The sequence below is a fragment of the Pleurodeles waltl genome, chromosome 3_1 (genome assembly GCF_031143425.1).
Source record: "Pleurodeles waltl isolate 20211129_DDA chromosome 3_1, aPleWal1.hap1.20221129, whole genome shotgun sequence".
NCBI classification, from domain to species: domain Eukaryota; kingdom Metazoa; phylum Chordata; class Amphibia; order Caudata; family Salamandridae; genus Pleurodeles; species Pleurodeles waltl.
In genome coordinates, this window is record NC_090440.1 from 1,872,519,859 (window position 1) to 1,872,542,683 (window position 22,825).

The following is a 22,825-nucleotide window of genomic DNA, read 5'->3' on the forward strand; positions in this document are numbered from 1 at the left end:
CAACTCAAATATGTTTTAATTGTAATCACAAAGATCATTTTTGTAGGATGTGCCACAGCATTTGCAAAATGACTGTAGCTCAACTCCTTAAGGGTGTCTCAAATGTATATGATGATAATTGTAATGTGGTTTTAACTATTACTGGGGATCAATGTGGTGGGGAAGGTAAAAAGGTGAATGATGAATGTGTGTCTACATTGAAATCCTTCAGAAGGAAACCTCCTTATTCTAATGAATGATGTGAAAAGGGCATCTACCATCAAAATCTTTGCTTATAGTGGGACACAATAAAGGTTCAAGCAGAATTTGAAGCTGTTATTTAATTTGAAGGCAAGAAAGCCATTTGCATGGGTTATTAGCAAAAAAAGGCTCACACTTACTGGGATGGAATGATCAAGGAGATTTTGAGACCATTTTGGACCCAAATCACCTTGACTGTGTGATATCGAAAGTAAATTGGTGTGTACTAATGTGATAACTGGGATTTTTTGAGTTGTCTGGGTACGCTAACTGGATTTCAACACAGAATCATTGTAAAAAGAGGTGCCACACTAGTTGTGCGCAAAGTGCGTTGACTGCTTTTTATCCTTGAGAAATGATTTCCGTAAGGAGCTGGATAAATTAACAAAACTCAATGTTATAGAACCAATTGAGGAATCAGAGTTGCTTGCTCCAATTGTATTAGCATATGAAGGGGATAATTCAATCAGCTTGTGTGTAGATTTGAGAGACCTCAATCAAAATATCTGGGTGAACAGAAAACTGCTTCTAAATATCTCAAAAATGCTGCCCGTGCTTAAGGTTGCTTCAATTTTCACCACCTTGGATATGTCTGCTGCATGTCATCAAGTGGTCTTGTACAAGAACTCTAGACATCTTATTTCCTTTGTTACTCTGGAGGGGGGATATCACTACAAATAAGTGCCCCTTGGGTTAGCATCAGCCTCTTCAGTATTCCAGAGATAGGCAAAAGAGATGTTTAGGGGTTGTGATGGGTCTCATAGTTTCAGGATGCTATATTATTGTATAGATGTAGTAAAGAGCAACATGATTCTAGACTTCTGAGAACATTACAGATCTTGCAAACAAGGGGTTTAGCCCTCTGCAATGACAAGTGCACATTTGCTGTCTCTGTTGTAGATTATTTGGGTAAGTCCATTTCTACTAAAGGTATAGAGCCTAAATGGAAATTCATTGATGCTATCAATGTTGCTCCTGCTCTGACTATTGAAGAACAGCTTAGATCGTTCATCGGATTGGCTAAATTGTATTCAAAATGTGTACATCATTTTCAGCTATTACTAACTCATTGATAGAATTATTTTTAAATAATTATTTTTTTTAAAGTGTGTCATGTTGGTGGGGAAAAGCAAGTCAGAATGCTTTCAATAATATCAAGAAAAACATTGTCAAAGTAAAATCTCTGTCACCATTCAACACTAAGGTTGAAGTATTAATACCCTTTAGTCTTTGTACTGACCATAAACCTTTAATTGATCTTTTTAGTATGAAGGGAGCTGGGAGAGCCACTCCCAGAATTACTAAATGACAATCTTGTCATCGGGTGTAGGTTTATAGTATTGAATACGTGCATGGAAAAAGAAATGTGTTTCCCAACCATCTATCCAGAATGCCTTTGGATGAAACACATGAGTTAACATCTGAAAATTGCTTTGTACGTAGATCAGGGTATTTGGTTGTTCCTTCATCATTGAGAAGAGGCATACAATTGGCTTTTGAGTGACACTTTGGAATTTAAGCTATGAAAAGGAGGGATTTGTGGTGACCTGGTGCTGACAAAGCATATCAGGAATTTGTCAGGGATTGAGGACCATGTATATTGAGTAATAAAAAATCATAATTCACTGTCCCAACTCTCCTCGTTCCTATAAAAGCTCCCATTATTACATGGTCAAATGTTGCTTTGGATACCACAGGGCTAATAAATGTGTTAGGAGATGGTGGCAAGTATGCCATAGTATTAATTGATTATATCTCTAAATGGCCCAAAGTGAACTTTGTAAACAGCATCAATACAAACTCATTAATTCATATTTTTTCATATCTTCAATTTCTTTATTCGTTTTTAGCAAATTAAAACCATAAAAGATTACAATAATAAAAGCAATACAAGACAGAGGACGTCCACAGTCTCTGGTGACTTGTGAAACATTACAAAGTGTGCAATGTCATGAATCAAAACTCAATCACATCTATGGGGTCCAATGACAATATAAACAGTACATCAATCACACTGTAGTGATCTCCTTAGTCTAACTACCCCTGACAAAAACAAGCCACATAAAAACAGGTATGTGCGTCAGACAATAGCTGTAGGTACAACAAAGCAAGTCTAACTTGTTTAAATGTTTGCCAGCCAGCAAAGGAATAATAAAAGACTTCTGCAGACTTTTATAAAAAGAGCATAGGTTCCTGTATTGAAATATAATCACATTTACATGGTACAAGATTTGGATAGGCTGATCTTCCACTGGAAATGGCTAACCGATAATGAATCATGTTGAGTCTAAAGCGAGTCAATAAAAATCAATGATATCTGGGTAGTCAGTCAATTTATGCAGAGAATCTTTTCTAGGGAGGGTTTTCCAAATTAAATTATAATGGACAATTTTACCTAATTGGTTTCCTCTGACATGAAAAGAGTTTTGAGCCACCACTGTACCATTCCAGAAGTAATAGTTTAATGAAACAATTCAATCATACATTAAAAGATCCGTTACAATTATCCCTGGTGAGTAAGTTGGATTTGAAAATTGTTGTGGACAACATGTGGTAGGCCTACAGGGCAACACCCAATAGTTCCACTGGTCTATCACCATTTGTGCTATTGAGAGGTCGGGTACCAGATAAAAAAATTAACAGAGATTGGATGGACCTAGGTTACTGATGTCAGAACAAGTACAAGGTGCATATGCAAGCCCGCAAATGAATTTGGATTCATATGATGTTCCTGTGGGACATTCATTTAGGAAAAAAAAGGGGGGTGTAATGGCCTAGAGTGATTCCAAATTTTCACCTTTGTTTATTTTATCGGGCAAGAAGTGTGGGGTCTGCCTCATGCCTTGCACATTGTTTTTGTGCTTCACGCACTGCTGTCAGGCACACTGCTTTCTGAATTCTAACTGGCAGTTGGTGAGCAACGTTCCAGTGGTGAGACATGTTGCAGACTCACCTAACAAAGGCTCAGTTTCTGCCAGCCAGGTGTGTTGAGGTCTGCCTTAAAGTGGCATTCAACAACTACTTGTATGCTGAGACTTCTGGGTGCAACTGCATCTGGGCATTAAATGGGGTCTGAAACTCTTAGGCCTTTGATAAACAGTATTTTTAGCCTTGCAGATAGTATGCTTTATTGTGCGACTCCTTTGTATCACCAATGTAAACTGTGACCTATAACTACGTCTCTAAGGTTTTGTTGACTATTTGCATGGTAGGTTTTAGTTTAAGGAAGCTTTATTGAAATGATTTCAGCAAAAAGGTACAACTTAATAGAACATGTCTAGATTTAAATCAAAGGATAATGCAAAACTATGCAATACATTTGAAGCATTACCAAGCAATACAATATTCCATTACTAATCTACAGACCAATAAAGAAAGACTAAATAAAAAGGTACCTTAGTAATACCGCATTTTGTATTTCATGTTTTGTGGGAAGGGAAGCTAGAAAAACTAAAAAGGAAAGAAAAAAATTGAGAAAAAGACAATAAATGGAAAAATAAGAATAAACAACCTTACCAATGTCTAGTATTAATTGTCAAAAGTGTTATACAATTGGCTAATATAAATAGCATTTTATGTGATAATAAAAGAGAGGTTAATGGCAGATGAAAAACAGAAATACTGTCCTGAATCTTAGCAGAGTGATTGGATAGGTAAGTGGTACGAGGTGACCAAAACGTAGCCTTCTGAAGGAGTTGTGTGGAAGTGGCGGATGCTCTGTCGAGCCTATGGTGATAACAGAGTAAATTCCACCATCCATTAAAAATGACTTTGTTAGCATCTTTCCAGTTAGATGTAATGATTTGAAAAGCAGTAGCAATAAGAAAGTCCACAAACTTGCCTAGTCTACACGCACCAATCCAAATAGGTGAGCAAATTCCCCAAAAATAGATTTAATCTCAAAAGGAAAGTTAATAGAATATATAAATGAAAGTGATTTACATATCCTCTTCCAGAAATAGTCAAATTTTGGGCAATGAAAAAAAATGCAAGTTTGTGCCAGGTGTATTTGAAGAGGTTCAGCGTGCGTTTCATAAGCTTGGATTGTACTTACAGAGAGAGGCTGGAATTAACAACCTATGATATAAGAAGCATACATTTTGCATAGTGCTAGCATTACAGGAGGTTTGGTGTATTCGTAACCAAATGGAGTTTCATGTTTGTATGGAAAAAGAGTGTTGTAGTTTGATTTCCATAAAAGTTCTATTTTGTATTTGGGATGATTAGGAAGTGAATAGTGGAGGTATTTATATATGTATGAGGCCTTAATGTGTGAGGAGAGGATTAGTTATGCCGTAAGTAAGGCGGGAGTAAGGAAAGGAGTCTGTGAAAGAAGGATATATATTGTATAAGAGCAGTTTTTAAAGATTTGTAACTAAGAATGGTAGTAGCAGAGAGGCCAAATTTTGACGGAACTTCAGATGAGCATAGGAAGTGTGTGTCTCGAAGTAGCTGTGATTTTATATTTTAATACATTTATTGTGCCATATAGAAGAGTCTAGGAAAACATGCAATGGTGAGAGAGATCTGGGACAGGAAATATAGTGGATATAGAATGTGTAATGGTGGGGGATTCAAAAGATCATGGAGGATGTAGGAAATGAGCTAGAGACTGAAAAGAGAAAGGGAAAGAAAAGAGTCTTCCAGCTTGCGCCAGACCATTAAGGGTGTCTCAGTGGCTGAGTGTATGTGAGGTAAAACTTGTTTTATTAAAGATGAGACATGATATTGTCGAACATTAGGGAAATTGACTCCTATATCTTTGGGTTTTCATAAACAAGTTAAAGATTTGCCTACTTTCTGGCCGTTCCAAAGAAATTTTCCCAGGGAGCTATTAAGGGATTTAAATAATTTCAAATGGATTTTCACTGGCAGCATGGATAAATAAAAATTAATGACGGAAAGCATCATCATCTTGATCGTATCTAACCTGTCCCACCAGCATAAATATGGAGGTGACAATTTCTCTGACATGTGAAGAATGTTTTGAAGAATGTTGTCCAAATTGATCAGGATGGTTTTTGTGATTGAAGTATTGAGTATTTGATCCCTAGATATATAGGGCATATTACGACTTTGACTGAAGGGTTTCCTCTATCACAAATGTGGCGGTTATCCCATCCCCCATATTATGATTCCATTATATTCAATCGAGATCGTAATATGGCAGACGGGATATCCGTCACATTTGTGATGGAGAAAACCCCTCCTTCAAGGTCATAATAAGGCCCATAATATAATTGGAATTCCATTTAAGGCCAATGTCCACGAACATTTATTTTAAACAAAAGTTATTTAAGGGAAGGACTTTAGATTTGGTAAAGTTTAGTTTGTAGCCAGATAGGTTGAAATAGGTAGTTAAGACATATGTAAAAGCAGGTATGGACGCCTTTGGAACTGAGACAAATAAGAAATTGTACTCCACATAAACTGTGAATTTAATTTCAGTAGTTTTGTAGGTAAAGCCATTAAAGGAGGGTCAATAACACAGAGTGTGTAGAAAAGGTTCCAAAGATAATCTAAAAAGTAATGGTGATAGAGGGCATCCCTGTCAAGTAATATGTTGGAGGTGAAAATAAGAGGATTGGGTGCCATTCAATAAAACTGAGTTGGTTGGGGAAGAATAAAGTAGGCTAATATATTTTAAAATTACATGTGCAAAACCATGACATTTCAGTGCATGCATCATGAAGTGCCAGTCAGCCATATATCTAGCTTTAACAAACCCTGTTTGCTCTATCCTAATCATATCCCGAATGACCTGGTTAAGCCGAAGGGTGAATATTTTCACAAAAATCTTAATGAGGGAAATAGGATGGTCTTTGTCTTTCTTCGGAATCAAACAGAGCATTGATTCCAAAAAAGTACCTTGAGCCTCATTGTTAAGAAAAATTTATTAATATAGGGAGAGGAGATAAGGAAGTGTAATGTGTGTGAAAAGCATAGGTAAAATTCGGCTTTAGAACCGTCTAGTACTGGGGGTTTATTCTTGGGTAATTTGGCTAGTACAGTCTTATTGTCCACTATGGATATGTCCTTGTTGAGTAGGGAATAGACCCAAGACTGATGAGAGCGAGGTAAAGAGAATCAAAGAAAGAGTTGAGGGCTGCATCTGGTGAACAGAATTCTGGTGTGTATAAAATTTGGAAAAAATCTGTAAAGCACTGCAACATTTCCTCATCCCTAAAATGTTTAATTCCTTTGTCGTCTTTAATATTTACTATTTTCGTCTTTTCAGATATGACTTTGGGATAGTTCACAAGCAACTTTCCTACACTATTGAACCCACCATAGAACTTATAGTTAACCTTCAAAAGCACACCAGAAGCCTCTTTTGTCATTTTTTTGTTGAAAGCCAACTTAGCTTGAACACGACATATAAGGGTGGCTTCACTGTTAGAAGTATAATATTCATGCTCAAGTTTTTAATAGATGAAAGTAGGAATGCAGAATCCTTAAGAGATTTTTTCTTTTTAGTGGCAACATAGTCAATAATATGACCTCTAGCCGTTGCCTTGAAGGCGTCCAAAATGACATGGAATGGTAAGTCTGAGGTAGTATTAGCGTCAAAATAGTCCTTCAAAAATATTTGAAATTTTTCCACAAAAGTTTGATCTTTTAATAAGTAATTATTAAAGAGCCATCTATTTGCGCAAGGGTTTTTTTTGTTGTTATTTTTATATTGATAAGAACGGGTGGATGATTGAATATTAAGATAGACCTAATTTCAGCATGGACTAGGGTGGAGAGGAAGTGAGGTGTCGAAAATATGTACTCAGTAAATAAAAAGTAAATTCCAGATTCACTGGGTTAAAAAAAACCTCCATGTGCCTATTAGTCCCCTGGATTGGATAGTGTTTTTAAATTTTTGTTGTATTTTATTAGGGACATACTTAGCAAGAGATTTTCTGTCGGTAAAAGGATCTATTGCTTGGCTACAGTCTCCACCCACAAGTAAGTTTGTATTTGGACAGGAACTTAGAATGAGGGAATTGTATGCCTATGCCGGTAGGGCCATAAATGTTAAGGAGGGACTCCTTCCTCTCAGTCATCGAGGAAAGTGACTTATGAAATAGTGTGATCACACCATTTTTATTCTGTTTTGTGGGAGAACAAAATGCATGGCCTACTCAATTCCTCTTCAGTGAATTAATGTATTTATCTGTAAGGTGACTTTCTTGTAGCATAACAATCTTACATTGTGATCTAGGTAAACGTGTAAGCAAACTCTGTTTCTTAGTAGGGTTGGGAATACCTTTCACATTCCAGGATACTACAAACATATTATTAACCATATAAAAAGGTGAAAAACAAATTATTGTATAAATACATCCTCAACTCAATAAATGAAACAATGCTATAAATGAAGGATAACCAAGCAGTCAAAGTGGGAGTTCAGCATAAGTTTGTAGAATAAGGTTCAGATATCCAAGAAAGAGAAAAGAAGAAGTAGGAGGAGAGAAATATAGTATCTGATGAAAAAAAGAAAACATGGCAAAAAGCCAAAAGGCTTCAACCATAATTGAATAAAGACACATCCAGTACAACAGCAATATCAAGGTTGGGTGGAAAAGCATGAAGAAAATGATGGACATCAAACTAGAATCAGCCATAGATGGATGACGGAAGCCACAAAGACAATCAGTAGATAACATATAAGATTAGGATAGCAGTTAAAAACATAGAATAAAGTTGCAAAATAGGGGATGACAAAATAAATAAAATTACACCATTGACTGGTAAAAAGCACGTACCAGCAAGTGAAGACATAATATATACAATAGGTCTGGGATGACAGACACATAAGAAACACACTGCTGGGAAAGGGATCCGGGCTAGTCATGAGACACATGTAAAGGAAAAAAAGGTTTTGGTAGTTGGAAAAAGTGCCTTAGAATAAAAACAATAACTTAATAAAGAACCATGACATTGTAAATGCAAAATTAGTCACAATAATAACTATGAGAAAATAGAAACATTCCATGCTTTTCCATGTTATATTTCTTCACCCCTGCTTTGAAAAATTCATTTTCTTAGAACGTCTGGGAAATCAAATGAGAAAGTCCTCTCCTTGTAAGTCACTTTGAAAAAACTTTGATGCACAAGGCCATACCAAGCATTCTTGAAGCATAGGGCAGGACGAAAGGAGAGAAATTCCTTACGACGATCTGCAGTTGCACAAGTTACATCCTGTGAAAAAATACCTTTTGGCTGAACCATTGCATTTAGTTTCTTTGTTTGGCCGCTGATAAAACCATAAGTAGCCCAGTATATGCCATAAAAAAAAACTATTATTCCTCTTGGACGACCTGATAATGAAGTTCCTGAAGATTTAGGGCCTACTCGGTGAGCACGTGGTAGATTAAAGATTGTTCGCTCCTTGAGCCCAACTATTTTCAGCATGTGTATCATAAGAAAGTCAAGCATGCCTGAGCCCTCAACTCCTTCAGGGATGCCATAAATTCTGAGGTTGTTCAATCTGTTGTGGTTTTCCAAATCCTCAGTTTGTTGTTTTAGAAGTGAGATTTCCTTAGACATACCATCAATCTTAGACATATCATCCTGTATGTTACTAAGCCATTGCTCCACATCCGTCACCCTGAGATCAAGATTGGACCATTTTTCCTCTATCAGCTGAAGCATGGCATTGTCTCCATTACAAAAGAGTTTTACTTCTTCCATGAGGTCTTCGAGGGTCAAAGGCAATGAAGATTTTGTTGGAGAACCAGGCTCCTTCTTTTGCCGTTTAGTAGCAGTGTTATGGTCTTTGCAAGCAGAGGGCATTGTTCCAGATGAAGTCGCAGCCTTTTAACAGAAGGATGAGGAGGACTCCATATGCATATTATAGGGCAAAATGTGTAGGCCACAAGGCAAGGGGAAAAGCAGTTGTAGGCAGCATAAATCAGCCGGGAGCAATACAACAGAGGGAACCATTTGCCTCTGAGCCCCAGACTTTATTGAAAGAAACAGAAATTAAGGCAGTAAACGTCTTGCTGGCAAAAGAACTGCTAAAGCCAGACCCAGCAAAAACAACAGAGCTCCATATTAATAACAGTAGCCGGTTTGATACCTATCCAGGCAGCATGAGGAGGCAGCAATAAACAAAATGCAGCAAAAGGGACTGTTGTGCAAGTCTCCAGTCAATTCAGCAGTGCTCTATATTGGTCAGAACAATAGCCAGATTAATGAACATGCAGACAACATGAAGCGGTGGCAATGAGCAATATTCAGGCCAAAGGGCTGTTATGATGAACTTCCAACAAGTTCAATAGTGTTTCAAGTGACTGGAATACATTTGCTGAAATGCAAACCGGTGACAGTCACTGAGCTGTGTGGTTGCACTCGGGATTTCTATTAGGAGTTCCGTTTTCTGGCGATTGCCAGTATGTTTCAAGACAATGTTTATGAACTTTGGGAATCTAACTTCTGAAGGACCCTAATCGCCTAAGCCTTGCCTGTGTCAGAACATCTCCATTGCCAGTAAGCAGGGCAGCGTGATAAGATTCAGAGTGCCTCTGCACGTTCATAAACAAAATGGCAGCTGGGACCGCCGAACGTGAGGGGAGCAACGGGGGAGAAAACAAGGGACAAAAATCTCTTTAAAAAAAAAAAAAAAACAGAGACCAAAAATATCTGATTCCCCCGTGTTCACATTGTATCCCAGCTCACTTCATTTCCCGTAGGTGGCAAACTGGAGTCGTTATCTGGAAAGAAGCCCAGTGGCGACTCAAACATCTGCGGCCATCTTGCAGTCAGGCCCATCTGCATGGGAGGTTTTTACTCAAAGGTTTATCTTCTGTGACTTGCTATTCTGACTAATATTTTTTTTCATTTTTATTTTTAAAAAAGCACCATCTAGATCAAGAGCTGCTAGAAATTGCCCTCAGACAATTAGCTAGCTGTGTTGCCAAGGGTGCACAATTTGAAGTGGATAATCAATATGAACAGATTTACTCACTTCCGATTGATGATGAGTGTAAAACCGGCTGATATTTTTGGAACTATAGCATTATACCCCTTGTCCCACTCCTTAGAAACCCAGAGTTTTAGCTTCCTTGTCCAACAAGGTTTTCATTCCTTCTTGAGGATCCTCTTGCCTCGCTTGTGATTGTTCACCATGCTGGAACCTGGTGGCATAGATAACAATTACATTTTTCATACTTTTGAACTATCTCCAGAACACAAGAATCTGAAATTAATTCTTGCCAACTACGAAGGAATTTTTAGATTCTGCCCCCAGCTGGATCAACCCCCTACTCATCTGAAAACTCTGAAACAATCTGCAGCTTTTAAAGAAGGGTCTAAAAAGGTTTTGAATATGTGACTCCAGCTTCTGCCTGTAAAACAGCATGTCCACGAGCATTCATGGCAGAAGCACGGTGGAGAAGTCTATACTGCGCTCTCTTAGGAGATTTGGAAGCCTCTGAACTACTGGGTCCCTCGGTAAATTGCAAAGCATGTTTCCTATTCTTGAATAACTTATGCATTAGATTATCCTACTGGAAACCAAATAAATGTTGCCCTTGCAAAGGGAGGCAAAGTGTGGCAGACTTGTGTAGACTCCACATCTTTAAAGTATGAATCAAGATGTGACAACATCCATTGATACGTGCTCCATTGGAAATATCAATAGAATGAAAGGTGTCAAAGATTGCATCTACCAGAAAACGTACTTATAATTCCATCTTATCAAGGAGGTCATCACAGTTGTGCTTTAATAGTACTGCAGTAGATAATGCTTACAATCTCTTACTAAAGACTTGCATAGGAAGCGTAGGTGGAAAGTCTCATGGCTACATTTAGATCAGAGTATATTCTGTCTACTTTTTATTTTATAAGATCGGAAGGTAAGGCATCACCCATCACCACTGCCCAACACAGCATTTGAAAGCATTTCCACTGCCATTGTTTGAGGAAGACCCTCATCAGCCACAGGATACAGTCTGTTTAATTGATTGTTTTCCCCATATCTTTCCATTCTTGAAAAATGGTGTCCTTCACAACAGGAATAATGGGTGCCCTCTTGTTGCCCAGTCTCTGCAACTGGGAAAACAAGATTGACCTAGGTCCTCTAGTTGTTTCAGAGAAAACCCTAAAATTTCTTCAATTTGTCCCAAAAAGGAAAGACACTCCATCTTTATACTCTTACCCCCTCCTCTTTGATCAAGAACAAATCCAAACTACTCTCATATCTTAAGCACAGGAAAAAGGGACATGACACAGGGGAATGCAAGAAATGTTGTTTTCTTCATGTTTCCTATTCTTAAATAACTTATGCATTAGATTATCCTACTAGAAACCAAATAAATATTGCCCTTGCAAAGGGAGGCAAAGTGTGGCAGACTTGTGTAGACTCCACATCTTTAAACTATGAATCAAGATGTGACAACATCCATTGATACGTGCTCCATAGGAAATATCAATAGAATGAAAGGTGTCAAAGATTGCATCTACCAGAAAACGTACTTATAATTCCATCTTATCAAGGAAGTCATCACAGTTGTGCTTTAATAGTACTGCAGTAGATAATGCTTACAATCGCTCACTAAAGACTTGCATAGGAAGCGTAGGTGGAAAGTCTCATGACTACATTTAGATCAGAGTATATTCTGTATACTTTTTATTTTATAAGATCGGAAGGTAAGGCATCACCCATCACCACTGCCCAACACAGCATTTGAAAGCATTTCCACTGCCATTGTTTGAGGAAGACCCTCATCAGCCACAGGATACAATCTGTTTAATTGATTGTTTTGCCCATATCTTTCCATTCTTGAAAAATGGTGTCCTTCACAACGGGAATAATGGGTGCCCTCTTGTTGCCCAGTCTCTGCGGGAAAACAAGATTGACCTAGGTCCTCTAGTTGTTTCAGAGAAAACCCTAAAATGTCTTCAATTTGTCCCAAAAAGGAAAGACACTCCATCTTTATACTCTTATCCCCTCCTCTTTGATCAAGAACAAATCCAAGCTACTCTCATATCTTAAGCACAGGAAAAAGGGACATGACACAGGGGAATGCAAGAAATGTTGTTTTCTTTCTATTTAGCCATAAGTTCAACAAACATGTAAGCCATTAAAACTCTGATATGAGATTCAGGCAATTGTTTTGATCCTGAAGCCTACTCAGTGCTTGCTATGCCACCAGATTCAAGCTAGCCTGGCTGATGAAGGGTGATACCCTGAAACCAGTCCCAGGATGAGTGTTTCTGGTCCAGGAAGGACCTGGCCTGGCAGTTCGGGCTGGAATGTTCCCATGGGGAACAGGGTCAAGACTGATTTGCATATGGCTGGGTCTGAGCTGGAATGGTATGGCAAGCAAATAAACTGATGTATTAAACCCATATCTGTGACTGGGGGTGAATGTTTGCTTTGTTCTGCATTCTGTCCATCTTCTGTTGTTTTTGCAATTGGGAGAAAGAGCCATCACACGTCATAACAGGAGGAAGCGTGAATGGATGTGAACATAGTGTGATGGCCAACGAAAAAGTTCTCTTCATGAAATCGCCTGAGAAGGGACTAAGCAGACAAAGGAGGGGACATTTAGAAAATGCACCAATAACAAGGAAGCATTTAGGACAAGTACAACAAAAAACGAATGGCAACAGTGGGTGTGGTCAAGGCCCATAGATTGAAAACAGCATGTTTTGCAGACAGTGCACGCGTGCTGCCTAGGTTTGACCTAAAAAACGGTATTAAATCATAGGAGTGATTGCCAGAGAGGCGGGTGACCTCTTGTGAAACAATGAGGCAAAGAAGAAGTGTGAGGGGTAATGAATGCTACAGATTGATAGAAGGCATTACAAGCCAGAAGGTAGATTGATGCATTATTTAATTTACAGGAAACACCAAGATCACGTGAATGGTAATATGCCTGCTGGAGCAACAGGAGGCAAAAAAACTTTTTTTTTTGCGCATGTAGTTGAGGTAAATGTGATTATAAAACTATTGTCTGGCCTTACCTTGTTTAAATTTACAAGGTATATTTGAGAAAATGCTTGAAACTAGCATTAACAGTGGCAGTAGGCCTGGATTTTGCATAGTGCATACGTACGTACATTTACACACCATGCATGTACACATTCAGTAACTTAACAGGCCAATTAGACACACTAACAGACTCCAGTCTTCATGCATTAAATTTGCCATCCCTAATTGTGTATGCAAACACAATTTGGTGTTTATGAATTTGATTATTTGGCTTATTTTTATTTTCTGTATTTCATGTCAATCAAATGTGTTTTCTATTGAAATTTTGTAAAAGCATAAATGAAAAAAGCAAACTTGTCACCCAAATCATTTTGCTCTGCGCAGCACTCTAACTTTTTTTATCAGCCTTTCTTTAATTTCTTTGGCTTATTTTATTAGTGCAAAAGGGAAGAAAGACTCACCAAACTACGCTGATTTTGATGACTTGATGAAGTAATCCAGCCATAAAATGCAGTGAGCTGCACAAAGGCTATTACAGAAATTGACTTTTTGAACTGTACTACTTGTGAAAACACTCAAAGTACTACATATCTCTCAGACCTTGTTGGTAAAATACCTAAAACTGACCCAAGATTCTGTCTGAAAAATTCTAGTAAACTATAACTTCACATTTGAAACCACCTTTTCCGATGATCGGTTTAGGAGTAAGTTGCTGAAAAGGTCAACGAGTTACTAAATAGGCCTTTGAAAACACCTTATTGTATCGTGTTTACAGTTTATTTTGTTCTAACTTATCGAATATCGATGCCACTTGCTGCAGTATCACCCTTCCTGCATTGATAGCACTGTAGAGTCAAATTAGTATTTTAACTGATCCTGTAAGAGGATTTATTTTAACAGTGCATGTTAGATGTTTTTTGGTGCATGGACAACCCAAGTAAGCAATCTTTAAGAATCAGAGACTGCAGTGACATCAGAGAGAGTTGTATGTTGTAGCCAGTGCGCACAACATTTTTTTAATTTGTGCCGTAAAGTTTTTTTGTGAATGAATGGAATGAAAGGATGAATCAATTATTAAACAGGTTTTAATGTATTATTGTCTTATATGATTAATGAATGCATTCAGCGACAGTGTGCCGGAAAGGTTATGTTGACGTACTGATGATGTTTCAACAAGATATGTTTTTCTCCATTGCGTTTTGGCTAGATTTGTGCTATAGAAATACCACATACATACATACATACATACATACATACATACATACATACATACATATATCTTCATTTCTGTTCATAAATTAATGAGGCACAATGCTGACTCTTTCATATTTCCTCAGTGCCTTGTACAACTCGGCACAGTTCAAATGGTGGCATCTGTGAAGAATAGCGTAGACAGTTGTTTGATAATAAGGAAGACTGAGATCTTGATTTTTTTTAAAGGCTGGTGATCCTTCCTGTCTTGCCTAGATTTCACTACTCTGTATGATTCTGTAAGTATGTACATTTATCAAACTAGTCTCAACTCCTCGGATGGACACAGCAAGCGCATAGAGGTCACCAGACACCTATTAAAACAACTTATTGTGCTTCGGATTTGGTCACGGTTTCTCTCATGCTTTGCCAGTACTCTCTAAAACAAGGTGTAACATCTCAGCTCACCTCTTGTACGTGCTGAAGATGGCGTAACCTTGCTCTGTCAGATACTTCACAATATAACCACTGTTATTTGTGGCTACCAGGTTCACTACCAGAGCACAAACACAATCATTATTTGTAACTAATCCTTTTTATGATAAAGGTAACCTGTCCCTCGGAGCTCTGGAGCTGTCATTCCAGTTGAAATGAAAGAAGTTCCTGGCCGAACTCCCTTAATACTGTTGTTTGCTGTGGGACTGCTTTCAAAGGGCCTACCGTGGTAAACCATTGAATGCAAGTATTAAATCTGGTGATTATGAAGCGTCATATAGGGCATAGAACTCCTGATCATATATATTTTCCTATTGTTTAGTTTGGGCGTTTGTTAATGTCATTGTAGAATTACAAGCAGACCATCATGTCTTTGTAATAAATCCCCTGTGTAATATTCTTAATCTCACATAATTGTGACGTGACGCTGGTTGTAGTAATCCCAATGATAACCATGGTTTGCTAGATATGATACAGTGTTGAATGCTAAAATGTTTACATTTCCCCTTCTAGGTCACTGGAATGGGGTGTCCCTGCAAACACTCTATGAACCGTTTGCAATCCAGACGTCATCTCCAGTGTACCATGGCAGTCAAACTCTGAGCTTTTTTCTATGTTTTACTGCTACATGTGCCCGATCGAGGCTATTTGTGGACTACTATTGCTTAGTTTTTTTTTCATATGTGAAATAAATCGTAAATTTCTCTGATTCTGGAACAGTTTAATTTATAGCTTGCAATGAATGTCACATAATGAATTTAACTAAACCTGCAACACGGTTCAGGCTTTTAGGTGAAGAGAAGGCAGGCGAGTTTCTAGAGAAAATTGTAAAACAAATCTGTATCTGCGTAAAATGGTCTGTGATCGAAAGCGTGTATTCTACCTCAGTTTAAGTTTACACAAAATGCACAATGAAATACACACCACGTTCAGCTCTACAACCCCTCTCCCTGTGTTTAGGGAAAACTGTACATTTGAATAGAATCCCATTTTGGGATTGACAGGACCACTTACTAGTTTATAACAAACAGCATTAAAATCCTAACTCACGCGATGACGAACATAAAATGTCACTTTGTGGAATTTCACGCCATGAGACACCCATCCGCTATCTTGTAATGTCACGGAATCCCTCCTGAATATATCTGCCCAATTTGAAGGGATTGTTTCTCACTAATTTCTCCGGAACTAGCTTGCTCGATTCCTCCGCTCTTTTAGGCAAAATCTAAAGATTGCAAATATTTGGAGAAAATAGTAATAATAATAAATTGTATTCTGAGCCGGATTTGAACTAGGAACACCGGCTGAGAAAGAATGGCTTCCTGACCCTTAGCCAAGTTTTTAATCCGTGCAATCTCCCACACGAATGTTGACACTGTTCGTTCTCTTCCTTGTCTTTTCCAGGTAGTTGACGGTAAATTGGCTCCTTTCCTGGGAAAGGCGATCAAGTTTGCCACCTCGCATGTGTACAACTGCAGCCTTTGTAGCCAGAAGGGTTTTATCTGCGAGATTTGCAACAACGGCGAAATTCTTTACCCCTTTGAGGACATGTCCACGAGCAGGTGTGGTATTAAAGATGGACGTTTGACGTTTGTAAATATGGCATGCGATTCTAAACCGATATATTCGTGATTTCTTGCAAATAACGGCAACAGATTACTTTCCTCAGTCCATGATCGTCCTTGGTGCCTTCATGTATTTCTGTTTTAGGACATTAGCTGGTTCGCCCGGTGTATTCCATTATGACCTGAATTGACTTTCTTGCCAAGCAGGAAATTGGTGATGATATTCGAACCCAATTTTTGCTGAACCTTATTTTCCCACCCTCTTTCTGTCGCCCAATCATGTTTTGTTCTTCCCGATCACAAGTTTTTTTGGTCCTACAGACAGCTTTCTGTTGTAAGTAAGGGATTGCCTCTTGAAAGCCATTCCAAAAACCTACAGTGGTCTTAGTAGCTTTCCATGCCTTACATTTGGTTGGCTTTATTGTCACTCTAATGTGCTTGCTTCTTATTTGATGCTTTGCCTTCATTTTCTTTTGTTTGTCCTTCCGCTGGAGCATATCATCATTACCATCCTTTTGATTGGCCAACTTTGTATCCTTCCTTTGCTCAGATTTAGGTAACCACTTTTTTCTTTTTCATTTGTAACTCAATGAGAGCACATATGCTTTCTTGCTATCTCTTGTGCTGCTTTTGCTACCCTCAATTACTCCAGGTTGCTTTCCCTTCATCTGCCTGCCAGCTGCTCTTCTATTGCAGGCTCAGCGCTGCTGTTTGCTTCATGGCCACTCCTTACTCCAAAGCACTTATGCCTGCTTCTGTTGCTCCCTCTTCACCCTTCACCCCCACAGCCGCTCACATCCCAATGCTTACGCCTACTTGACACCGACCCGCTAACACCACCCACCCTCCACGTCCTTTTAATTTTTGTAAATTTTTTTATGGAGGGCCTGGTATCTGCCATTTGCTGCCGTGCAGCTTCGCATTGCCAAAAACACTTTTGTGCTAATAACGTTTTCATTGTTGGCATTTACCGATCCCAGTAGAATCCACCATATTTGTTTGTTAAATTTAAAAAATGGTGCCTAGTTCATTTTGTTGTTCTGTAGATGTTCATGTTGCATGTAAGCACATATGTTATCACGAATGCACACGCAGATAGAATGAGGTATCTGCCAGCAGGACACAATTCATGTTTTCCTCCAAAATTATTAACATCTATGTCAGCTATTGACTATGTCTGTTTTACACGTGCAAAAGGGACAACTTCTCTTTGGTCACAGGGTGGAAGGTGATGAACGCATATAGAAGTAGAGGCGGGTGTGACTTTTGGGAATAGTAAGGATGTAGAGTTGCAGGAGATAGAGTGCCACATCATGTATGAAGTGTAGTTCTCCCTACTTAACGTCTTTAGTGTTGTACTCTGTTGACTATGCTGTATTCTCTGACTCAACATTAACTATTAATGGACTAACCGTGTGTTACTCACAGCCTAGGTATTCTCTGAATCTGCAGATGCATGTTTGCCCAATCCCCTTGCGAAACCCTGCATACAAGCAATGGATCTGCGCGCACCATGCAGGGGTGCATTCTGAGGCGGATGTAATGTGAGGGTGGAGGAATTGGTGTTTGGTGTAGGTATTCTCACATACTAATCTAGCCTGCCTGTTGAAGGTACACTTATTTTATAGATGTAACAATGAGTTACATGTCGAAAAGATTTTGGGGGTTATTCTAACTTTGGAGGAGTGTTCATCCGTCCCAAAAGTGACGGTAAAGTGACGGATATACCACCAGCCGTATTACGAGTTCCATAGGATATAATGGACTCGTAATACGTCTGGTGGTAAATCCGTCACTTTTCCGTCACTTTTGGGACGGATTAACACCTCCTCCAAAGTTAGAATAACCCCCTTTGTTTGAAAATTTGAGTCTGAAGTTTTTTCTGACGCAGAGGAAAAATGACTCTTGCAGATTTTGACTGAAATTGTGTTACACATAATTGATATTTAGCAACCAAATACCTTATTTTATTTTCTCCTAAGTGCTCAGGGATCAAATAATTGTACTGTGTGCACAATTTCAAAACACATAGTATGATATAATATAATTTCTTGGTGTCTAATCAGGTGATTCCCCTAGTGAGTGTTTTGTGTAGTCCTTCTGACGTTCTGATTGTGGTGGCCCGTTAGTATAGGGTGCCATTTTTGATATCGTTACAGGTGATTCAACACATGTTTAAGATTATGCGGGTGGGGAAATGTTATACTGTCAGTCTTCCTGAAGCTGTCTTGGGAAATACAGCACCATAAAAACCATTTCTTGGGAGGAGGGTGCGGAACAGCATCTGGACATTTGTTCTGATGTTGTCTTCTCAGAGGAAAAGTTTCACATTGCAGAATAGACACAATTTATACCAGAAGGTGTTTGCCTTGTGTAAGATATGTTTTCTGAAGCTGGGGGAGTTATTGATTTAGAATCCCAGGAACTTGTCTCGGCTTTTGAGGTATGAAGCAGTCTACTTCCATTTCACTGAGCCAGTACAAGACCCTAATGTTGCTTCCTGGACGTTTGAGCTCATATACATTCTCTACTTCATTGTGTTCATTTTGAAGTAGGCCTTGCACATTTAAGCCTATGGATGATAGAGAGATGGTTTTGAGCCAGGCAGTGGCACCGCTAGGCTTAATCAAAACATGTATTTGGATCAGTAGCTTTTGTTAATCAGTGACTGCCAAATTGAAAACCACATTTGAAACATTTATCTGTCGCTAATCACCCTCTAGACGTTGCTTTGCAAAATACAGCTGCACCAAAGTGGCAGGGAGCTTATCTCCTGGCTGTACAAGCATGCATACGTTTTGAATGGTCAGTGGAGAAATTTGATTTTTGACTCATAGTTAGTCATATTTATTTTTTAGAAAACGTCTAAAATTAGTTTTATATTCAGGTGCTTGCCTCTTATGAGATTTCAGTGTCTTAACTTTCATTCCCTACTAACAAGAAACTCTCTAAGAGGTGGGAGGGAAGGAGGATGCACCTCATGCTAACAAGAAACACCAAAGAACTCTGGGATCCAAAAGCACCAATAGGGCTCAAATGGAGTGGTAAAAACAGAAGGGTAACAGGGGTGTGTCGGATTGTTCTTTTTCTCTCAGGAAACTACCTCGTTATTTGTGTTATTTGTGTTTCACCCACACAAGTGTAGGGCACCAGCCTTACTAGGGTTTGACTGGGGACCATCAACCTTCTGGACCCTGAGAAGTCATAGGACGAACTTCTACTCAGAATCTTGCTTCTTTCGGATTAGGGGTGGAGGAACTTTTGAGCCCTTAAAGGGTTTTGTAAGTTCTGCTCAGGTTGCCAGCTTTGCTTTTCCAAAAGTTCTCTCTCTCATTTGACACAAATGCAGATGAGCAGACACTGTCCTTTCCTTTAAAAGTTACAAAGCCTCAAATCACGTCACCAACTTTGACTGTTGTTCTGTTTCCTTCATCTGGTGAAATTTCACTCTATTGACAGTATACATAGTTGTAAAAAGTTACATAGCCTATGTGCATGTTAACTTCTGGATTACTATTCCGTCTGTCATTGCTCTCTGTATGTGTTCACACAAGCAGCGCTCCACTGCCCATCTGGTTTGGTTGGCGCTGTGTAAATGTCTTTAAGTACACAAGACACCCGAAGGCCTCCCAACAAGCAGTAGAGAATAATATTGCACTGGTCGCAACAAGCACACAAACATCCAGCAGAAGATTCTAGACAGTCTAACTTGTATACATCCTACATGGCATAGCTATGCCTTATAGTTGGTTGTCAGTCTGCATATATTAACACTTGCCACTGTGACACACCGTGCAGTAACGTTTGGAACACATTGGGCAAGACATTACATTCAACACAGTCTAGATGGGCAAGGTAGTTTGTTAGACAATAGCCCCTATGGACACAGCAGACACCAAACCCATATAACAACTCAACAGCACTCCCCCACCATCACCCTCATGCCACAGCAGTGTACATCCTCAAATAAGGATGTGGCATTACACCCTGAGTGGCTGACTTTTGGAACTGGAGAACCGGGTTTGAGCCCCGGCGAGGGCTAATCACTTACTCTCCCTGTGCCAATAAAAGAGAGACTGACATTCTATAATGTAACCTGTGCTCATGTAAAGCACTCCAATGCCCTTGCGCCGAGTTCACACTATGTAAACTTAAAAAGACGACTGAGATAAAGTTAACAGATGCATACCTCATGTGCACAACACTGCATCATAATTACGTCAGGATTGTGATGTTTAGATTGACAAAACTTTACTCTGTAAAATAAAGTCTTTTGCAGAATCCACCCATACACATGAGGCACTTCAAAGATCTCCCGTGATCCAGTGCTGCACAAACCAGTTCTTTAATACACATGTAGCAAACACTCTACTAACCAGGCACAAACACCAATAAATAGACACAATCGATTAATGGCCTTCACAGGTCAGCATGAGAAAGATACCCAGCTAGAAAATGTGCAGCAATCCCATATAAACGGTAGTTAGTGATATAAGGATGTGAATGAGAAAACATACTGTACCTCGTCACCCTTGCAGAAAAAATAATGGGCATTTGTTTTTTTTGCCGTTTTCGTTCTAATTCCAAATGTAATATGGTTCCATGTCATACAATCTGTCCTGTAGTGTTTGGAATATTTTTCCCCTAAAAAAATATTTGCTCTAATAGTTGCCCTTCTGACATTTGAATGCTCGGTCACTTCAGTTCACCTATTATTTATTTCAATGTGTACATATTGAACCACATGAATATTTCCATATTGGAATTGCAGCACAATGTATTTCCTACGTGTACTTAGTTAAACATCAAATAAAAAAAGAAAAATCCATCCTGAGTACAAAGCATTACACTTGTTTTTTACCCTTTGAAATTTATATTATATACATATATGTATATACTCACTGAAAAAGGTTAAATTGACATTATAGTTAGGTATAAATGTCAATTAAAAATAAAAATTGAAACTAGAAATAACTACTGAAATTTACCTTTTATAGTTAACAGAAATAACTATAACTTGTGCAATTGCCATTTACAGTGATGCATTAATGATGTCATTTCAAATGTCATCAGTGATTTTACCAATTATGTCATTGAACATGTCATTAGTGATGTAATATGTGAGGTCATAAGCAGTGCATGGCAAGTGTGCATGTTTTATTACTTCAGTTAACTATAACTGGTTACTTTCTGTGTTTTTTAGTTTTAAATGGCATTTTAAACTGCCATTTTCTCCTAGCTATAATGCCAATGTAACCTTAGTTTTTTCAGTGAATTCCCAGAGGCTTTTTTTTTTAATTACTGTACTAATTATATAAAGGGTGTGCATTGTGTGGGCAGGGCCTGAGCCCAACCCCCACAGGCGCACAACAGCCCAGCCCCCTGCAGCGCACAGTTTTGGGATGGGCACCCAAGCACCCCACGGGTGACCAACACCAGCCACCCCACAGTTGACCAAACCCACATTGCTAGTCAACACCTCATGGACACTCAGCATTCTCTTAGTACTAACACTAGTTTTTACATGGGAACAGCTCTGACTACTGCCTGTGTGCAGCATCACAAACATATTTTTTTTTTGCACTTTGACCCCAGGGTTGGGATATCCTTCTTTTTAGTTTAAAATATTACGCTGTCAATGAATTTTCACCTAACTATAACATCACTGTTTAACCTGTGTGTTTTTAGTGAATATACATAATGTGTAGTTATATATATAACCACAAACGCTTGCTGCTTGCTCCCTAGTTTCATGGCCAAATAAAGGTGGTACATTAGAGCGTTTCGGGTAATAAACACCTTGGCAAAGCACACCTGAGTGCACGTTTCTCTCAACCAGTGGATGAGGTGAAACATATATATATATATATATCTCCATACATACCCAAGGGTGTTCCCCAGTACGTTATAGTTAGGACTTCAACCAGGAAGTGGTAGCAGCCATCTTAAGACTCAGGACTTGGCCCAGAGTCCTAAAAAATATGCAAAACAAAAACACAAGGGGCCACAGTAGGAGTACCCTGATCCCCTGGTGGTGGGGACTTCAAACAGAACAAGCAAGGGAGACCCCGCCTGGGGCTAAGGGCTAAAAATATATATTTTTAATTTTCAGCAAATTTGTGCTGAAAAAAAAAATGTTTTTAACCCCAGACCGGCTCTCCCGCGCTTGTTGTTTTAAAAGCCCCAAGGTGGGCAAGGTCCCGGAATTATGAAAATGTATACTTTGGGGGAGAGCAGCGCATGTGCCCCCCTCATCAAGCCGATTTTGGCCCAGGGACCCCATCCCACAGGGCCTGACTGTTTTTCAGAAGGAGAAGGGGGCAAGCGGTGCTCCCTCCCCGGGTCAATTTCGAACCCGTGGACCCCATTCCCTAGGGCACAGTTGAATATACAATGGGTGAGGGGG

The 22,825-nt window shown here is 39.0% G+C and overlaps 1 protein-coding gene across 1 annotated transcript in view; it reads left to right on the plus strand.

The window, feature by feature from the left end:
* PLEKHM3 (pleckstrin homology domain containing M3) overlaps positions 1 to 22,825 on the plus strand; it is a 525,809-nt gene that overhangs the window by 461,115 nt on the left and 41,869 nt on the right. Inside the window, exon 7 of the mRNA XM_069225959.1 lies at positions 16,259 to 16,416. Coding sequence (XP_069082060.1) covers positions 16,259 to 16,416 — 158 coding nt within the window. The remainder of the gene's footprint in view (positions 1 to 16,258; positions 16,417 to 22,825) is intronic.